Below are 20,231 nucleotides of genomic sequence, written 5' to 3'. Positions count from 1 at the left end.
AACCCCCGATGGTGTTGATTAAAGGCAGGCCCCTACACCTCTGATTCAGAGGGGTTAAATGTGGAAGACACATTTCGGGTTGAATGCATTCAGTTGTGCAACTGACTAGGTATCCCCCTTTCCCTGTGTGAGCTACAGAACAGTCCTTACTTCAACACCCCCGTACTCTCCCGTTCTTCTTGTCACCATCTTGTCCTTATTTAATCTTTCATTCTCCATCTTCATTTTATCTATCCACGTACCATCTATTCCTCCTATATTTCTGTCATCTAGTGAGCCCACTCTCTCCCTCCCTCTCTTCCTGTCTAATCTCACCTCTCCACCTCTTTACCTCCAACTGCCCCCATCCCCACTTCCCCTCTCTCTGTGGAGAGGCAGATTGGGGACATATTGGCCCTCAGCGTGACTTATGTAACACCCAGCAGGTTCAGGAGGAACCGAGGAGCACCGGGCTGACACACACACACACACACACACACACACACACACACACACACACACACACACACACACACACACACACACACACACACACACACACACACACACACACACACACACACACACACACACACACACACACACACACACACACACACACACACACACACTCAAAATTCGGAAAGAAATATGAACACACACAAGTCACCGAAACAGGGAGACTGTATCAGTAAATGTTGACCCACGTGAAATCAAGCAATGCTGTTTTGTAGTCAGTCTCTCCTTCCATCTTTCCCCCTCTCAGCACCTGTGTGTGTGTCTCTGTAATGGCTTAATTGCAGGTGACTGGTGAGCGCGGTAATGGTCTAAGCACTGGATGGGTGGAGGATTAGGTGACGGACTACCACCGAGCTCTCATCCACTAAACACAGTACAGTCACTGAGCTACACCAGTCAATGTCTGGCCCTGGGGCTGACACACAAACACACACCTGCACAACTCCCTCTGAGCTGATATACACGTTTTGATATACACAGATACACCCCCCAACAGCAGTAGCCTCAGAGTGTCCAACCATCCTGGTGAAACTGGAGCAGACCAAGGTGGCGTCGCAGAGCCCATCTGTGACAGAGTGCAGGGATATCTGCCCACACACACACACACACACACACACACACACACACACACACACACACACACACACACACACACACACACACACACACACACACACACCAACCAAGCCTCATCAACAAAACAGTGATGGGTACAGAGACACTTGTCTTGTGTGAAGTCTGAAAGGCCTGGTTCTCTGGACCAGTAGCAGTCAGCCTCACAGCTGTGCTCATTCACAGCTTCACACTCATCAGCAGCACCAGCACACAACCCAAGAACCCCCACCACCTCCAATGTTAGGTTTAAAGCCAGGCATGTTCTTATAGGGTTTTCTCAAAGGAGAGCATATATATTCTGTCTATAAAAACCTTATCTTTATTGAACTAGAAGCAGCACACAACAATATTATACAGCTGTGAAGCTGCCTGTACATTTCCTATTGAAAATCTACATTTCTTTATCAAATCAAGCTGGTTTCATCCATTCCCACAGCGAGCCCCGTCAATGAAGAGCAGCTGCTGTCTAAACCAACCACTACCCCCCCCCCCCCCATAAATCCCAGAGCTCCCACCTGTGTTTGTCACCCCTCCCTCCCTCCCTCCCATGTCTACTCCTCCACTGTGTCATTAATTCTGCTTGTTTGGTGAAATGCTGAAACATTGTTCCCACCGCCCTTCACATACACACACACACACACACACACACACACACACACACACACACACACACACACACACACACACACACACACACACACACACACACACACACACACACACACACACACACACACACACACACACACACACACACACACACACACCTGGCAGGTCTCTGTCTCCCTATAGACTGATGTTTCCCACATTTAATAAAATGCAGGCAGACTTCCTCGATGAGGGATGGAGGGAATTAGGAGAGGAGAGGAGAGGAAAACATAGGGGGAAGAGAAAGATATTATATACTGTAGGGAGAAGGAGAGACCGATAGACAAAGACAAAAAAGAGAACAATGAATTAGAAATGGAAAAAAAGAGTGATAGACATACCACCAGATAGATAAAGAAAGAAAAACGAGACAGACAGAGAGAGAAAGAGAGAGAGAGAGAGCAACAGAGAGACTGATGCGTAGGGTTAGTGACAGATGAATAGATGTCTCTTGTTCCTGCTCTCCTCTCTTCCTCTGTCCCTCTCTTCCTCTCCCTCTCTCGCCTGCCTGCTGCTGTTCCTCTGTAATCAAGTTGGATGTCAGAAAAGACAAACGCATCCCTGCCCTCCCTCACTTTCCTCTCCTCCATGCCCACCCCCCCTTTTTTAGAAACAGTTAGGAAAAGTACGGATCAGCAGAAACTAGCCCAGTCAGAATCTCAGAGAAAACCGTGTTTGATCAGGGACAGAGCCTCTCACACACGTCTCTCCTATACCTGTGCTATAGCTTACACAGCGTACGCTTCACAATTGTACATCTGCACACACGTCAAAACTACATCAGTGACATGCATTAAAGTGGGACTTTAATGCATTAAAGTGGGACTAGTAGTTAAACAGACACATGACTTTGAATGAACTTAACACAACAGAATATGACATCTGGGTCGTTCACTATCGTATTATCACTAATATTTCTGGTGTTTTACATCGCACCATAAAGCAGCAAGGGAAGCTCTGAAACTAAATCAGGCTAAAAGCATTTCTTCCCGTATTAACCCGAGAGAACGAGGAAGGAACACTTTTATTGACAATGTTTCAGCAATTTACTGCCCTTTTTCAAATAAGTATTTTAACCATGAATTTACAAGTTACAATACAGTTGCCAATACAATCTCAAGCAATATGCAGTAAACAGAATTATATCACCCTCTCTACCTAATCAATAGACTAAAGGTCGACCGATTATGATTTTTCACCGCCGATACCGATACTTGGAGGACCAAAAAAAGCCGATACCGATTAATCGGCCGATTTTATTTATTTTAATTTATTATAATTATAATTACAACAATACTGAATGAACACTTATTTTAACTTAATATAATACATCAAAATCTATTTAGCCTCATATAAATAATGAAACATGTTCAATTTGGTTTAAATAATGCAAAAACAAAGTGTTGGAGAAGTAGAAGTGAAATATGTGCCATGTAAAAAAACTAACGTTTGAGTTCCTTGCTCAGAACATGAGAACATATGACAGTTGGTGGTTCCTTTTAACATGAGACTTCAATATTCCCAGGTAAGAGGTTTTAGGTTGTAGTTAATATAGTATTTATAGGACTATTTCTCTCTATACCATTTGTATTTCATATACTTTTGACTATTGGATGTTCTTATAGGCACTATAGTATTGCCAGTGTAACAGTATAGCTTCCTACCTGGGCTCAAACCAGGAACACATCGACCACAGCCACACTCGAAGCAGCGTTACCCATCGCTCCACAAAAGCCACGGCCCTCTGCAAGGGGAATAACTACTCCAAGTCTCAGAGCCAGTGACGTTTGAAACGCTATTAGAGCGCACCCCGCTAACTAGCTAGCCATTTCACATCGGTTACACCAGCCATTTGGCTGATAGGCTTGAAGTCATAAACAGCGCTGTGCTTGCGAAGAGCTGCTGGCAAAACGCACGAAAGTGCTGTTTGAATGCTTACGAGCCTGCTGCTGCCTACCATAGCTCAGTCAGACTGCTTTATCAAATCATAGACTTAATTACAACATAACACACAGAAATACGAGCCTTTGGTCATTAATATGGTCGAATCTGGAAACTATAATTTCGAAAACAAAACGTTTATTCTTTCAGTGAAATACGGAACTGTTTGGTATTTTATCTAACGGGTGGCACCCCTAAGTCTAAACATTCTTGTTACATTGCACAACCTTCAATGTTATGCCATAATTACATAAAATTCTTGCAAATTAGTTCGCAATGAGCCAGGCTGCCCAAACTGTGGCATATACCCTGACTCCGAGTGCAATGAACGCAAGAGAAATGACACAATTTCACCTGGTTAATATTGCCTGCTAACATGGATTTCTTTTAGCTAAATATGCAGGTTTAAAAATACATACTTCTGTGTATTGATTTTTAGAAAGGCATTGGTGTTTATGGTTAGGTACAGTCGTCCAACGATTGTGCTTTTTTCGCAAATGTGCTTTTGTTAAATCATCCCCCAGCATTGCATCGATTATATACAACGCAGGACACGCTAGATAAACTAGTAATATCATCAACCATAACTAGTGATTATGATTGATTGATTGTTTTTTATAAGATAAGTTTTATGCTAGCTAGGAACTTACCTTGGCTTCTACTGCATTCGCGTAACAGGCTCCTCGTGGAGTGCAATGAGAGGCAGGTGGTTATTGCGTTGGACTAGTTAACTGTAAGGTTGCAAGATTTGGATCCCCCGAGCTGACAAGGTGAAAATCTGTTGTTCTGCCCCTGAACAAGGCAGTTAACCCACCGTTCCTAGGTCATCATTGAAAATAAGAATGTGTTCTTAACTGACTGATATGTTCTTAAACTAGTAAAATTAAGGTATACATTTAAAAAAAAAAAATAATACTTTTTTTAAATCTGCAAAATCGGAGCCCAAAAATAACGATTTCCGATTGTTATGAAAACTTGAAATCGGCCCTAATTAATCGGCCATTCCGATTAATCGGTCGACCTCTACAATAGACTGCTCACAAGGTTTCAATATTAAAACACGTAGTCACACTATGACACGCCTGTCATGGATCCCTATGAAATGCACTGTCAGGAATAGATACTGTGCATGGTCATGACATGCTCTGTGAGTTTCTCCAGATTCTGTAGCCAACTACCCCGAACAAGGAACCCCCCTCCTCGCTCCCCTTCCTCTCCTCCCCCTATTCCTGGCTGGGTAGTGCAAGGTACTGAGAGATGACAAATCTGCTGGGCCATGACAGACGACTTCATGTCCAGCGATAATGAACTCCCGTCGGACGTTGCTCTCACAGGATGCTCAGAGACACGTTGCACTAACGTTGCCACTAGGGTGGGGGGGATTTCATGTGGACATCCACATGCCGCCACCTATGTCTTCTCGCAAAGTGGATACACTTGAAAGAATGTGTGAAAGAGAGAAAGGAAGGAGAGAATGAGAGAAGAAGAGAAACATGGGAAAAAAAGAGACTGACAGACAAACAGACAGAGAGGAAGATTGGCAGACAAAGAAAGACTAAGAGGATGAGGAAGTGAGTCTCTCTGTGGATGTACAGTGCCTTGCGAAAGTATTCGGCCCCCTTGAACTTTGCGACCTTTTGCCACATTTCAGGCTTCAAACATAAAGATATAAAACTGTATTTTTTTGTGAAGAATCAACAACAAGTGGGACACAATCATGAAGTGGACCGACATTTATTGGATATTTCAAACTTTTTTAACAAATCAAAAACTGAAAAATTGGGCGTGCAAAATTATTCAGCCCCCTTAAGTTAATACTTTGTAGCGCCACCTTTTGCTGCGATTACAGCTGTAAGTCGCTTGGGGTATGTCTCTATCAGTTTTGCACATCGAGAGACTGAATTTTTTTCCCATTCCTTCTTGCAAAACAGCTCGAGCTCAGTGAGGTTGGATGGAGAGCATTTGTGAACAGCAGTTTTCAGTTCTTTCCACAGATTCTCGATTGGATTCAGGTCTGGACTTTGACTTGGCCATTCTAACACCTGGATATGTTTATTTTTGAACCATTCCATTGTAGATTTTGCTTTATGTTTTGGATCATTGTCTTGTTGGAAGACAAATCTCCGTCCCAGTCTCAGGTCTTTTGCAGACTCCATCAGGTTTTCTTCCAGAATGGTCCTGTATTTGGCTCCATCCATCTTCCCATCAATTTTAACCATCTTCCCTGTCCCTGCTGAAGAAAAGCAGGCCCAAACCATGATGCTGCCACCACCATGTTTGACAGTGGGGATGGTGTGTTCAGCTGTGTTGCTTTTACGCCAAACATAACGTTTTGCATTGTTGTCAAAAATTTCAATTTTGGTTTCATCTGACCAGAGCACCTTCTTCCACATGTTTGGTGTGTCTCCCAGGTGGCTTGTGGCAAACTTTAAACAACACTTTTTATGGATATCTTTAAGAAATGGCTTTCTTCTTGCCACTCTTCCATAAAGGCCATTATACGACTGATTGTTGTCCTATGGACAGAGTCTCCCACCTCAGCTGTAGATCTCTGCAGTTCATCCAGAGTGATCATGGGCCTCTTGGCTGCATCTCTGATCAGTCTTCTCCTTGTATGAGCTGAAAGTTTAGAGGGACGGCCAGGTCTTGGTAGATTTGCAGTGGTCTGATACTCCTTCCATTTCAATATTATCGCTTGCACAGTGCTCCTTGGGATGTTTAAAGCTTGGGAAATCTTTTTGTATCCAAATCCGGCTTTAAACTTCTTCACAACAGTATCTCGGACCTGCCTGGTGTGTTCCTTGTTCTTCATGATGCTCTCTGCGCTTTTAACGGACCTCTGAGACTATCACAGTACAGGTGCATTTATATGGAGACTTGATTACACACAGGTGGATTGTATTTATCATCATTAGTCATTTAGGTCAACAGAGGATCATTCAGAGATCCTCACTGAACTTCTGGAGAGAGTTTGCTGCAATGACAAGTAAAGGGGCTGAATAATTTTGCACGCCCAATTTTTCAGTTTTTGATTTGTTAAAAAAGTTTGAAATATCCAATAAATGTCGTTCCACTTCATGATTGTGTCCCACTTGTTGTTGATTCTTCACAAAAAAATACAGTTTTATATCTTTATGTTTGAAGCCTGAAATGTGGCAAAAGGTCGCAAAGTTCAAGGGTGCCGAATACTTTCGCAAGGCACTGTACATGTTCAATGTGTGTGTTCGTCAGCAGCATGTGTGTGTGGAGAAGTAGGGGTGTAGGCAGCGCCTGCTTCCAACATCCTGTAAGCCTCCCTTGTTGCAGCAGGTGGAGGAAAGCTGCAGCAGCCCAGTGTGTGTTTGGGTGTTGTGTGTGTGTGTGATGAGAGCAGGTGGGTGAGAACTGTGTCATATGGAGGTGCCTGGGGGGGGGGGGGGGGACAGAGGAGGACAGAGGAGGGCCAAGAAAGAAAGAGGGGGGAGGGGACAGTGAGAGGAACGGAATACACCCAAATATGCCAGCAAGGTTCCCCTTAAAAATGTGTCTGTGCGATGACCCACCTAATGCTTAAAGTAGTAAAGTTGTATCAAGCTGTTGTACCATTTGGATAACACTGATCTGAACTTCCCCCTCGACTTTGAAGCAAGCTGCAGATTGAGTAGAATATCTGACATCTCTAGCCTCTTATACCTGACACTAGCCCTCCTACACGTTCTCCTGTGTCCATACCTGCCCATACGCCCATCATCCACGGTCTAGTCTGACTCCACTCAAAATACCTCTATAGAGTGCCACAGGCAGACAACAGGTCTTTGCCGTATTTTGATTCCCATGGTTGAGCTAGACTGCTGCCTACCTGCCTGCTTGTCTCATTTCCACAGTTCCCTAATAACAACCGTGGCACTAGTCGCTAACCCTGTTAGCGTAGAACATAATGCATTCCCATTTAAATAGCATTTAGAAGCGCTAGGGAGGCACATTTGTCCCTTCCTGTTCTAAATAATGACCAATTACCATGGAGGAAGAGGTGGCTTCACAGGGGAGGAGTGACAGTCGAGATGACAGTGGGGAAGACAGGGAAGAGTGGAGAGATGGGGGAGGGGCTTTCCTTTTTAATTGGTGGCAGATCTCAATGTGACGCGTATCTTTTTCTTCTTCTTATGATTCTGCAGAGGGGGGGGGGGGGGTGAAATAAGGAGGAAGTGGGGAGAAGAGGTAGGGAGAGAGGGGGAGAGAAAAAGCGGGATGAGGCAAAAAGTGAGGGGAGCAGGGAAAGAGCGAGAGAGAAAGAGGGCGAGAGAAAGAGAGAGGGACTAGCATGTGTCTAAGCTGTGTTTGTCTTGGAGGGATAATGTGCGTTAGCTACATCCACTACAGTCTAATTCTGTCCAGAAAAGCTGTTGGACTTCTCTTCCCCCCCCCCCCCCCCCCCCCCCCCCCTTCAGAGTGATAGTTGCCTTGGCAACCGTGGCAAATCTTCCCTTTGTCAAACAGATGTCCCATTTAGTTGGAAATTAGAATGTGTAAAAACCCACAAGACACAAATTGTTTCAAAGTTCTCCGTTGGACAGAGGGAGGGAGAAGAACAGGAAAGAAAGGAAAAGAAAAAGGAGGGCCTTCTACTGTTGCTCCCTCCCTCCCTCCCATCCACCAGTCTCCTGTGCATAGGGAAACACACTGATTCGCCAAAGATAGAGGTTGATGGGATGGTGGAGGGTGGGGTGAAAATATGGCAGGCGGGGGGGAAGAGTGACCCCTGTTCTGAACCAGTGCTGGGCATCATGGCAGCACGCGTTCCAGCACACCAGAAGGGTCTGATATAGAGGACAGAGACACCCTAAGGGGGAAGAAATCACCCCACACACACAAACACTCACAGCATCATACAACCCCACTCACACCCCTGATGCCTTTTTGGACAAGTATTCCTGGTCCTCTAGACTGGTTCTGACTATGTGGTCTAATTGTGGTCAACAAGGACACTGACCAGTGACTGCTCACTGCCTGACCCGAACTGAGACCGCAAGGGAGAAACTATACGCTGAGAACAACACTATATCTGTGTGTGTGTGAGCAAGAAACAGAGAGAAGAGGGAAAACATATGGATAGAATCACTTTAATTCAGAATTAATATGAAGCCCACATGCCTTGGAGAGGGGAATGAAGGAGAATGGCCTACAGCACCACACACACACACACACACACACACACACACACACACACACACACACACACACACACACACACACACACACACACACACACACACACACACACACAAAGTATTTCCTCTTGAGGCCATTTAACAGGTAATTTAAAGAGAAATCCCTACAGGGAAACGACACACTAAACGTCTTCTCCTCCTCGTTCATCCTCTCTCTCCCTCCCTTCATAACACCTCACCATAACAGTGTGTTTACTCACCTGCAGGTACAGAGACTGACAGCACTTAGAGAAAGAGAACGAGAATGGAGGAAAGAGATTAAAGAACAAAGAGAATCTACGAAGGAGGGAAAGTGACAAGTGTTGAAGTAGGCCGTTATCTCTCCCTATTCCCTCCAAACCGAAAGTGGCCGTTTATTACTACTCAGTGTTCATCACAGGGTACCTCACAGTCCCACTTGGGGAATACACCTCAACCACTGGAAACAGGCGATGTGGACGAACAAGAGAGAAAGAAGAAAAGAGGAGGGAGAGAGAAGGATGGGTAGAGCACAGGACTGCAGGGGTTTTGGGACAGTCTCTGAGCACATCAGAATTTAATTTAGCACGGACCCTGGTGAGCAGCCCTACAAAAGCAACACCCACGACGAGACACTACTGTAGCTAGCTAGCGCACACATGGAAGGACGATCTCTCCCTCTCTCCCTCGTTATAATATCCTGTAAGAGATGTTCAGCAGTAACAGCAAGAACTCTTAGACAAACTCCAAAGAGGTCAAATGACCTTCATCATTTCTACATCATTAGAGTCATTATATAAAACCCCTGGAGTATTCTGTCCCTCTCTCCCTCTGCCACTCTCCACCCATCCTCTCAGTCTACATCAAAACACCTGTTAATTAAAAACACAGAGAAAGAGGAGAGATCTCTCCTTCTTTCCATCCCCCCTTCATCAGAGAAGTTTTCAAAACAGGGGGAGCAGGTATTCTGTCCCTCACCATGAATCAAAGAGAGGAGAGGGGGAGGAAGAGGGGGAGGAAGAGGAGAAGACTCTCTTCATCTCTTTAGTTTTTCTGATGAGCTTTCTTAATTGGGCCACTATAGAAAGAAGTGAAATCCTAAATAATTAAAAAATCTAATTAAGGAGTCTTTTGCATCTCCGTGCTTAATTATTCCGTGCGGAGAGCAGTGGGGAGCGATATATTTCTCCCTTTTTCATTTAAAAAAAAGTATCCTCATCCCACCACTCCCCCATCAATAAACAGCTCCTGATTTCGCTCCTCTGTCCTCCCCCTCTCTCTCTCCCGCCGCTCTTCAGATGTGTGTGTGTCTCTGTGGTGTATGCCGTCCTTAGAGACTGTCATTATGAACACTTAGAGAGAGTTAACCCATTAGTTCATTCCACAGAGAGGGCCGCTATAAGGCCTCTGTTACTCTCTCCATCCCCCTCTTCTCCATCTCTCCCCCTTTCTCGCGCTCCTTTCTCCATTCCTGCCTCTCAATCTCTGCATCTCTCTTTCTTTACCCCATTCTCTTACCTTCTTTCTACACCCTCTCCCTTTTACCTCTCTCTGCTATTCCTATCACCCTACTATATCTCTCTCTCTCAGGAGAAAACCAGTGAAGAGAGAGTGAAATACTGTGAGGATCTATGTGGAACTAAAGATGTAGAAAGAACATGTTTAAAAGGACATGTTTAACTACAAGGTGATCATTCATTGTTCCGTCCATGAGCAAGGTGAGGACGACACAGTTGTGTTGATGATAACTGAATCACAATTCAATTCATTGTTTAAGGGATTGGTTTACGATGAATTGAATCAGGCCCACACAGTCTCTGCTAATCATTTAAATAGGCTACATCATTTATAGTTCACTTCTTGGCTATACCAGTAGGGCGCACACACACACACACGCACACGCACACACACACACGCACACGCACACGCACACGCACACACACACACACACACCACAGTGTTGTGATCTCCTTAATTAGCCATGTGATTAGCTACATTGGAAGTCTGCAGTGAAGCGAGGAGCTCTCTCCCCTGTGTAAAACAAAACGTGTTCCGAGACCTCGGATACACTCTGACACACACAGCTGTAGACTACACTAATGCTGCCACCTCTGCCCTCTCTGACACACTCAAAATAGAAGGCCTAAAATTCCAAACACAGTTGAGCAGGTCTACATTTAAAAAAAAACTTGCTCGTTCCACTTTGTCCTCCTTCTCCCCTTTTCCCTCGTTCCGCTGTGTTTCTGTGCTTGTGCGTTGTGTAGTGGATTCTCTGCCTCGTTTGGGCTTTGAAAAGACGACTACTGTGGCTAATTCCCATGCCTCCCACGCTACTGTTAGACTATGGTTTGGGGCTCTACTGTTCTGCCTCCATCACACACACACACACACACACACACACACACACACACACACACACACACACACACACACACACACACGCACACACACACACACACACACCTTCCATTCTGTCTCCCCATCCCTTTAGCTCCGAGACGCGGGGTGGCTTTGCGATACGCCCATGACAAATGACTTGTAAACTTGCATTACTGTCAGAACAGGAACAGAGGCACACACACACACACACACACACACACACACACACACACACACACACACACACACACACACACTGCTCCCCCATGCTGTCCTTTTGATTCCACATTTCAGAGAATGACAAATTGTTAGGATTCGGGTAGGATGCAGCATGCTATGTTCGGATCTAATTTTGTCTGGAGACTGGGGGGTAGGGATAGGGATGGTGGAGCTGTGAGTGTCTGTGTGTGTGTGTGTGTGTGTGTCTGTGACGGAGACAAAGGACGGACAAGGAAGCACCGTGCTGCGAGCAACCTGCCATCAGACCCCCACGAGGAGAGAGGGACGGATGAAGGGATAGAAAAGAGAACGAGTGATTGAAGGATGACAGAACATAAGTAAAGATGGATGGAGGGATGGGGAGAAGGAGAGATATGGGTTTGGAACAGGGCTTTGTGGAATAGTGATGGCTGAGGGGATTGAGGGAAAAGAATGGAGGAAATGAGACAGGGAGATGGAGGGAGGGTGAGAGCAGAGCAGAGGGGAGAGTGACTGGAGCAGAGGGGAGAGTGACTGGAGCAGAGGGGAGAGTGACTGTGCTGTTACAGTTCTTTCAGGCCAGACAACTTGTCAGGGCAGGAGACACAGGCAGACAGACAGTCTCTCCTCCCACCACCCCGAGGCTACAGTACAGGTTGGCCACGGGCCATAAAGCAGTGCCAGCCTGGCATCGCCATGGAGACGGGACTGAAGAGGGTAAAGCAGGCGCTGTCCCACTGCTCCTGACAGAGATTAGAGATAGAAAGAGACATCCTCGTTCCCCCGCGTTCCCCTGTGCTCCCCATTGCCGAGCCAGCGACATGTGGAGCGCACAGACAGACAGGTGGATTGAGGGAGAGAGAGAGGGATGAGGAGAGGTAGAGAGATAGAGGAGCAGACAGGTGGATTGAGGGAGAGAGAGGGATGAGGAGAGGTAGAAAGATAGAGGAGCAGACAGGTGGATTGAGGGAGAGGGAGGGATGAGGAGAGGTAGAGAGATAGAGGAGCGGACAGGTGGATTGAGGGAGGGATGAAGAGAGGTAGCGAGATATAGGATCAGACAGGTGGATTGAGGGAGAGAGAGAGGGATGAGGAGAGGTAGACAGATAGAGTAACAGACAGATGGATTGAGGGAGAGAGAGGGATGAGGAGAGGTAGAGAGATAGAGGAACAGACAGGTTGATGGAGGGAGAGAGAGAGGGATGAGGAGAGGTAGAGAGATAGAGGAGCAGACAGGTGGATTGAGGGAGGGATGAAGAGAGGTAGAGAGATAGAGGAACAGACAGGTGGATTGAGGGAGAGGGAGGGATGAGGAGAGGTAGAGAGATAGAGGAGCAGACAGGTGGATTGAGGGAGAGAGAGAGGGATGAGGAGAGGTAGAGAGATAGAGGAGCAGACAGGTGGATTGAGGGAGGGAAGAGGACAGGTAGAGAGATTGAGGGGCAGACAGGTGGATTGAGGGGGAGGGAGGAATGAGGAGAGGTAGAGAGCTAGAGGTGCAGACAGGTGGTTGAGGGAGAGGGGGAGGGATGAGGAGAGGTAGAGAGATAGAGGTACAGACAGGTGGATTGAGGGAGGGATGAGGAGAGGTTGAGAGATATAGGAGCAGACAGGTGGATTGAGGGAGGGAAGAGGGAAGGTAGAGAGATAGAGGAACAGACAGGTGGATTGAGGGAGAGGGAGGGATGAGGAGAGGTAGAGAGATAGAGGAACAGACAGGTGGTTTAAGGGAGAGGGAGGGATGAGGAGAGGTAGAAAGATAGAGGAACAGACAGGTGGTTTGAGGGAGAGGGAGGGATGAGGAGAGGTAGAGAGATAGAGGAGCAGACAGGTGGATTGAGGGAGAGAGAGAGGGATGAGGAGAGGTAGAGAGATAGAGGAGCAGACATGTGGATTGAGGGAGGGAAGAGGACAGGTAGAGAGATTGAGGGGCAGACAGGTGGATTGAGGGGGAGGGAGGGATGAGGAGAGGTAGAGAGCTAGAGGTGCAGACAGGTGGTTGAGGGAGAGGGGGAGGGATGAGGAGAGGTAGAGAGATAGAGGTACAGACAGGTGGATTGAGGGAGGGATGAGGAGAGGTTGAGAGATATAGGAGCAGACAGGTGGATTGAGGGAGGGAAGAGGGAAGGTAGAGAGATAGAGGAACAGACAGGTGGATTGAGGGAGAGGGAGGGATGAGGAGAGGTAGAGAGATAGAGGAACAGACAGGTGGTTTAAGGGAGAGGGAGGGATGAGGAGAGGTAGAAAGATAGAGGAACAGACAGGTGGTTTGAGGGAGAGGGAGGGATGAGGAGAGGTAGAGAGATAGAGGAGCAGACAGGTGGATTGAGTGTGGGATGAGGAGAGGTAGAGATAGAGGAGCAGACAGGTGGATTGAGTGTGGGATGAGGAGAGGTAGAGAGATAGAGGAGCAGACAGGTGGATTGAGGGAGAGGGAGGGATGAGGCGAGGTAGAGAGATAGAGGTACAGACAGGTGGATTGAGGGAGGGATGAGGAGAGGTAGAGAGATAGAGGAGCAGACAGGTGGATTGAGGGAGAGAGAGGGATGAGGAAAGGTAGAGAGATAGAGGAACAGACAGGTGGATTGAGGGAGAGGGAGGGATGAGGAGAGGTAGAGAGATATAGGAGCAGACAGGTGGATTGAGGGAGGGATGAGGAGAGGTAGAGAGATATAGGAGCAGACAGGTGGATTGAGGGAGGGAAGAGGAAAGGTAGAGAGATAGAGGAGCAGACAGGTGGATTGAGGGAGGGATGAGGAGAGGTAGAGAGATATAGGAGCAGACAGGTGGATTGAGGGAGGGAAGAGGAAAGGTAGAGAGATAGAGGAGCAGACAGGTGGATTGAGGGAGGGAAGAGGAAAGGTAGAGAGATAGAGGAGCAGACAGGTGGATTGAGGGAGGGATGAGGAGAGGTAGAGAGATATAGGAGCAGACAGGTGGATTGAGGGAGGGATGAGGAGAGGTAGAGAGATAGATGAGCAGACAGGTGGATTGAAGGAGAGGGAGGGATGAGGAGAGGTAGAGAGATAGAGGAGCAGACAGATGGATTGAGGGAGGGATGAGGAGAGGTAGAGATAGAGGAGCAGACAGGTGGATTGAGGGTGGGATGAGGAGAGGTAGAGAGATAGAGGAGCAGACAGGTGGATTGAGGGAGAGGGAGGGATGAGGCGAGGTAGAGAGATAGAGGTACAGACAGGTGGATTGAGGGAGGGATGAGGAGAGGTAGAGAGATAGAGGAGCAGACAGGTGGATTGAGGGAGAGAGAGGGATGAGGAGAGGTAGAGAGATAGAGGAGCAGACAGGTGGATTGAGGGAGAGGGAGGGATGAGGAGAGGTAGAGAGATATAGGAGCAGACAGGTGGATTGAGGGAGGGATGAAGAGAGGTAGAGAGATAGAGGAACAGACAGGTGGATTGAGGGAGAGGGAGGGATGAGATGTAGAGAGATAGAGGAGCAGACAGGTGGGTTGAGGGAGGGATGAGGAGAGGTAGAGAGATAGAGGAGCAGACAGGTGGATTGAGGGAGGGATGAAGAGAGGTAGAGAGATAGAGGAACAGACAGGTGGATTGAGGGAGAGGGAGGGATGAGATGTAGAGAGATAGAGGAGCAGACAGGTGGATTGAGGGAGGGATGAGGAGAGGTAGAGAGATAGAGGAGCAGACAGGTGGATTGAGGGAGGGATGAAGAGAGGTAGAGAGATAGAGGAACAGACAGGTGGATTGAGGGAGAGGGAGGTATGAGGAGATGTAGAGAGATAGAGGAGCAGACAGGTGGATTGAGGGAGGGATGAGGAGAGATAGAGAGATAGAGGAGCAGACAGGTGGATTGAGGGAGGGATGAGGAGAGGTAGAGAGATAGAGGAACAGACAGGTGGATTGAGGGAGGGATGAGGAGAGGTAGAGAGATATAGGAGCAGACAGGTGGATTGAGATTGAGGGAGGGATGAGGAGAGGTAGAGAGATAGATGAGCAGACAGGTGGATTGAGGGAGAGGGAGGGATGAGGAGAGGTAGAGAGATAGAGGAGCAGACAGGTGGATTGAGGGAGGGATGAAGAGAGGTATAGAGATAGAGGAACAGACAGGTGGATTGAGGGAGAGGGAGGGATGAGATGTAGAGAGATAGAGGAGCAGACAGGTGGGTTGAGGGAGGGATGAGGAGAGGTAGAGAGATAGAGGAGCAGACAGGTGGATTGAGGGAGGGATGAAGAGAGGTAGAGAGATAGAGGAACAGACAGGTGGATTGAGGGAGAGGGAGGGATGAGATGTAGAGAGATAGAGGAGCAGACAGGTGGATTGAGGGAGGGATGAGGAGAGGTAGAGAGATAGAGGAGCAGACAGGTGGATTGAGGGAGGGATGAAGAGAGGTAGAGAGATAGAGGAACAGACAGGTGGATTGAGGGAGGGATGAGGAGAGGTAGAGAGATAGAGGAGCAGACAGGTGGATTGAGGGAGAGAGAGGGATGAGGAGAGGTAGAGAGATAGAGGAACAGACAGGTGGATTGAGGGAGAGAGAGGGATGAGGAGAGGTAGAGAGATAGAGGAACAGACAGGTGGATTGAGGGAGAGGGAGGGATGAGGAGAGGTAGAGAGATATAGGAGCAGACAGGTGGATTGAGGGAGGGAAGAGGAAAGGTAGAGAGATAGAGGAACAGACAGGTGGATTGAAGGAGAGGGAGGGATGAGGAGAGGTAGAGAGATAGAGGAGCAGACAGATGGATTGAGGGAGGGATGAGGAGAGGTAGAGATAGAGGAGCAGACAGGTGGATTGAGGGTGGGATGAGGAGAGGTAGAGAGATAGAGGAGCAGACAGGTGGATTGAGGGAGAGGGAGGGATGAGGCGAGGTAGAGAGATAGAGGTACAGACAGGTGGATTGAGGGAGGGATGAGGAGAGGTAGAGAGATAGAGGAGCAGACAGGTGGATTGAGGGAGAGAGAGGGATGAGGAGAGGTAGAGAGATATAGGAGCAGACAGGTGGATTGAGGGAGGGAAGAGGAAAGGTAGAGAGATAGAGGAGCAGACAGGTGGATTGAGGGAGGGATGAAGAGAGGTAGAGAGATAGAGGAACAGACAGGTGGATTGAGGGAGAGGGAGGGATGAGATGTAGAGAGATAGAGGAGCAGACAGGTGGGTTGAGGGAGGGATGAGGAGAGGTAGAGAGATAGAGGAGCAGACAGGTGGATTGAGGGAGAGAGAGGGATGAGGAGAGGTAGAGAGATAGAGGAACAGACAGGTGGATTGAGGGAGAGAGAGGGATGAGGAGAGGTAGAGAGATAGAGGTACAGACAGGTGGATTGAGGGAGAGGGAGGGATGAGGAGAGGTAGAGAGATATAGGAGCAGACAGGTGGATTGAGGGAGGGAAGAGGAAAGGTAGAGAGATAGAGGAACAGACAGGTGGATTGAAGGAGAGGGAGGGATGAGGAGAGGTAGAGAGATAGAGGAGCAGACAGATGGATTGAGGGAGGGATGAGGAGAGGTAGAGATAGAGGAGCAGACAGGTGGATTGAGGGTGGGATGAGGAGAGGTAGAGAGATAGAGGAGCAGACAGGTGGATTGAGGGAGAGGGAGGGATGAGGCGAGGTAGAGAGATAGAGGTACAGACAGGTGGATTGAGGGAGGGATGAGGAGAGGTAGAGAGATAGAGGAGCAGACAGGTGGATTGAGGGAGAGAGAGGGATGAGGAGAGGTAGAGAGATATAGGAGCAGACAGGTGGATTGAGGGAGGGAAGAGGAAAGGTAGAGAGATAGAGGAGCAGACAGGTGGATTGAGGGAGGGATGAAGAGAGGTAGAGAGATAGAGGAACAGACAGGTGGATTGAGGGAGAGGGAGGGATGAGATGTAGAGAGATAGAGGAGCAGACAGGTGGGTTGAGGGAGGGATGAGGAGAGGTAGAGAGATAGAGGAGAAGACAGGTGGATTGAGGGAGGGATGAAGAGAGGTAGAGAGATAGAGGAACAGACAGGTGGATTGAGGGAGAGGGAGGTATGAGGAGATGTAGAGAGATAGAGGAGCAGACAGGTGGATTGAGGGAGGGATGAGGAGAGATAGAGAGATAGAGGAGCAGACAGGTGGATTGAGGGAGGGATGAGGAGAGGTAGAGAGATAGAGGAGCAGACAGGTGGATTGAGGGAGAGGGAGGGATGAGGAGAGGTAGAGAGATAGAGGAGCAGACAGGTGGATTGAGGGAGGGATGAGGAGAGGTAGAGAGATAGAGGAGCAGACAGTGTGGAGAGGGGAACACACGGAGCCTCCAGCTGGAGTCCCCCTGTACTGGAGGAACAGAGCCTTGGGCTGCTGCAACACACACACACACACACACGCACACACACAAAGGCACACTAACACACACACACCATTTCATCTGCCTTTTGTGGTAAGCCTACTGCACAAGCCAAGCCCAGCCGGTGTTACTGAATTGAAGCTGTGTACACCATTCTTCCTCTCACACCCTCAGTCTTCAGTTCTCTCCTGCTTCATTTCTCATTCACTCTCTCTCTCTCCCTCCTTCTTCCCCTCCCTCCCTCCATCTCTCTTTCTTCATCTCTCCCTCTCCCTCTCCATTCTCTCCCTCTCTCTCTCTCTCTCTCTCACCCCTTCTCACTATCTCAACACACCTCAGGCATCTCTCTATAGCGACTATTCCTCTAACTCAAGGGACCCCACTATCTCAAACCAATTACCTAACACTGGGGGCCCCACACGCACATCCCTCCCAAAAACACACTACCTCTGGGGCCCCTCACCAAAAACACATGGACACACCAAAAACACAAAAACACTGCATCATGGAGCATTGGTCACACACACACACACACACACACACACACACACACACAAACACACACACACACACACACACACACACAGCCTGGCGCTGACCAGGGAGAGAAAACAGGAGAGGAGAGGAGAGAGGGAGGGTGAAAAAGAAGAAGGAACCATAGCTAGAGAGGTAACCATGAAAAAAAAGAGCATGGGAGGAAGTGTGTGGAGGGGAGGGTGAGTGAATGACTGACAGGAAAGTAAGTGGAGAGGAAGGACAAAGTGGTTGTGAGAGAAGATTGATAGATAGAAATAGATCAAGTAGTAAGAGTGTTGTCCACTATCAGGTATACTGCAGTTACAGAGTTACCAACCAGGGGGAGCCATAGATGCGGAAGCCGCGTACGGTGACCTCTGAGTCCTGCAGGTAGATACAGTTGGTGAGCAGGGACTGGACGTTCTCATAGTTCTCTGGTTTCAACTTGGAGGCTGATGGGAAGTAGTAGAAGTCCTGCTTGATCAGGTCAGCCATGAACTCCTGGTCAAAGGTCAACTCATGGTTCCCCGCAATCACTATCTTTATGTCGTAGGGCAAGGTGCCTGGGAGGGAGAGGAGAGAAAGGAGGAAATGGAGCATCAGTTCAAAAGTAGTCCACACCCATTCAAAAAACTTCTACAGGTGCAACAGAGTACAAAAATCCAATGGAAAAAGATCATTAATTGATACGGAATGTCTTTATTTTTGTCTCGTCTGTCATGGGTCATACTAGCTCCGATCCATCTTAGTTGCAATAGTGTCAACAATCATATTTGTTTTGTTCGTTCTCACAAAGACATCTCTCATCTGACAGTCACAGTTCCATTAATCACAGGTAACAAAGGAATAGGAAAGGAAATATTTCACGGAACCTTCAATACACTTATTTCATTATTTAGAATTTTAGGGATATAGTCATTTTTTATTTATTTTAGGAATATTATAAATAAAGGGATTTTAGAACTATAGTAAATATAAAACATATTCTATTAGAATAACCATTTTCTACATGAGCCATTGCTAGCATATGTTTATCATAGATGGGCCCTTCATCCAAACCCAGTCAATAATCGTGTACTGTAACTCTTCCTCCTCCTCCTCCTCTAATTGTCTATTCAGAGATGGGCACAGTGGGGACAGTGTATCGATCCGCGTTGCCTGTCCAACACTGTGGCAGGCCAACACACACACATCTACATATCCCCTAATGTTTTCAAAGGGTTGATGAAAAAACCTTGTGAAAACCATGACAAATCTGGGGGTCTTCTTTGTCTACGAGACGTGAGACGCATCGGCGTTTGTCAGGTAGCACGGTTGATGGAGACTTCAATCGCTGTGCGTTTTTTGACAATTACTGCGAGAACGATGTGGCATGCTGTGTGTGTGTGTGTGTGTGTGCGTCGTGCTGCTGAAAAGGAGTAATTAAACTCAGCTTTAGGAGAGGCTGACAACTCAAGAGACGGCTCTGTCACAACAGCCAGTCAGAGAACAGTGACAGCATCCAGAGAGACAGAAGGTGGGGGGGGGGGGGGGGGGGGGGGAACTAGCTAGGCTGGATGTAACACATTTTGTTCTTGCATGTAAACTTTATTTATTGGGTTATTGTACAGATAGACATAATGGCAATAAACTGTATAGACCTTGATTTGAGTTTTTCTTACTCATAGAAACAACAAAATAACCTAAACCATAAGAATGAACTTACAACATGATTTTTGCACCTGAAAACAAAGGCAAGTTTACATACAGGCAAGATTTAACAGCAAACAGTACACATCACAAAGAAGGGTCACAACTCACTTGTAACAACCATATAAATATAATTATTATTTTTCTATGGTTCCAATGAATGGTCACAATGTGCAGCCAGAGAAATAGTGGAATGTGTACAGTACAATTCCAAGTGTTCCACTGTTCAGAGAAATAGTGGAATGTGTACAGTACCATTCCAAGTGTTCCACTGTTCAGAGAAATAGTAGAATGTGTACAGT

The 20,231-nt window shown here is 47.3% G+C and overlaps 1 protein-coding gene across 1 annotated transcript in view; it reads right to left on the bottom strand.

The window, feature by feature from the left end:
- The window catches only part of LOC139392846 (metallophosphoesterase domain containing 1), a 46,853-nt gene that overhangs the window by 11,203 nt on the left and 15,419 nt on the right, over nucleotides 1–20,231 (bottom strand). Inside the window, exon 4 of the mRNA XM_071141152.1 lies at nucleotides 18,578–18,803. Coding sequence (XP_070997253.1) covers nucleotides 18,578–18,803 — 226 coding nt within the window. The remainder of the gene's footprint in view (nucleotides 1–18,577; nucleotides 18,804–20,231) is intronic.

Source organism: Oncorhynchus clarkii, chromosome 33 (genome assembly GCF_045791955.1).
Source record: "Oncorhynchus clarkii lewisi isolate Uvic-CL-2024 chromosome 33, UVic_Ocla_1.0, whole genome shotgun sequence".
Taxonomy (NCBI): domain Eukaryota; kingdom Metazoa; phylum Chordata; class Actinopteri; order Salmoniformes; family Salmonidae; genus Oncorhynchus; species Oncorhynchus clarkii.
This window is presented reverse-complemented; position numbering and strand designations above follow the sequence as displayed.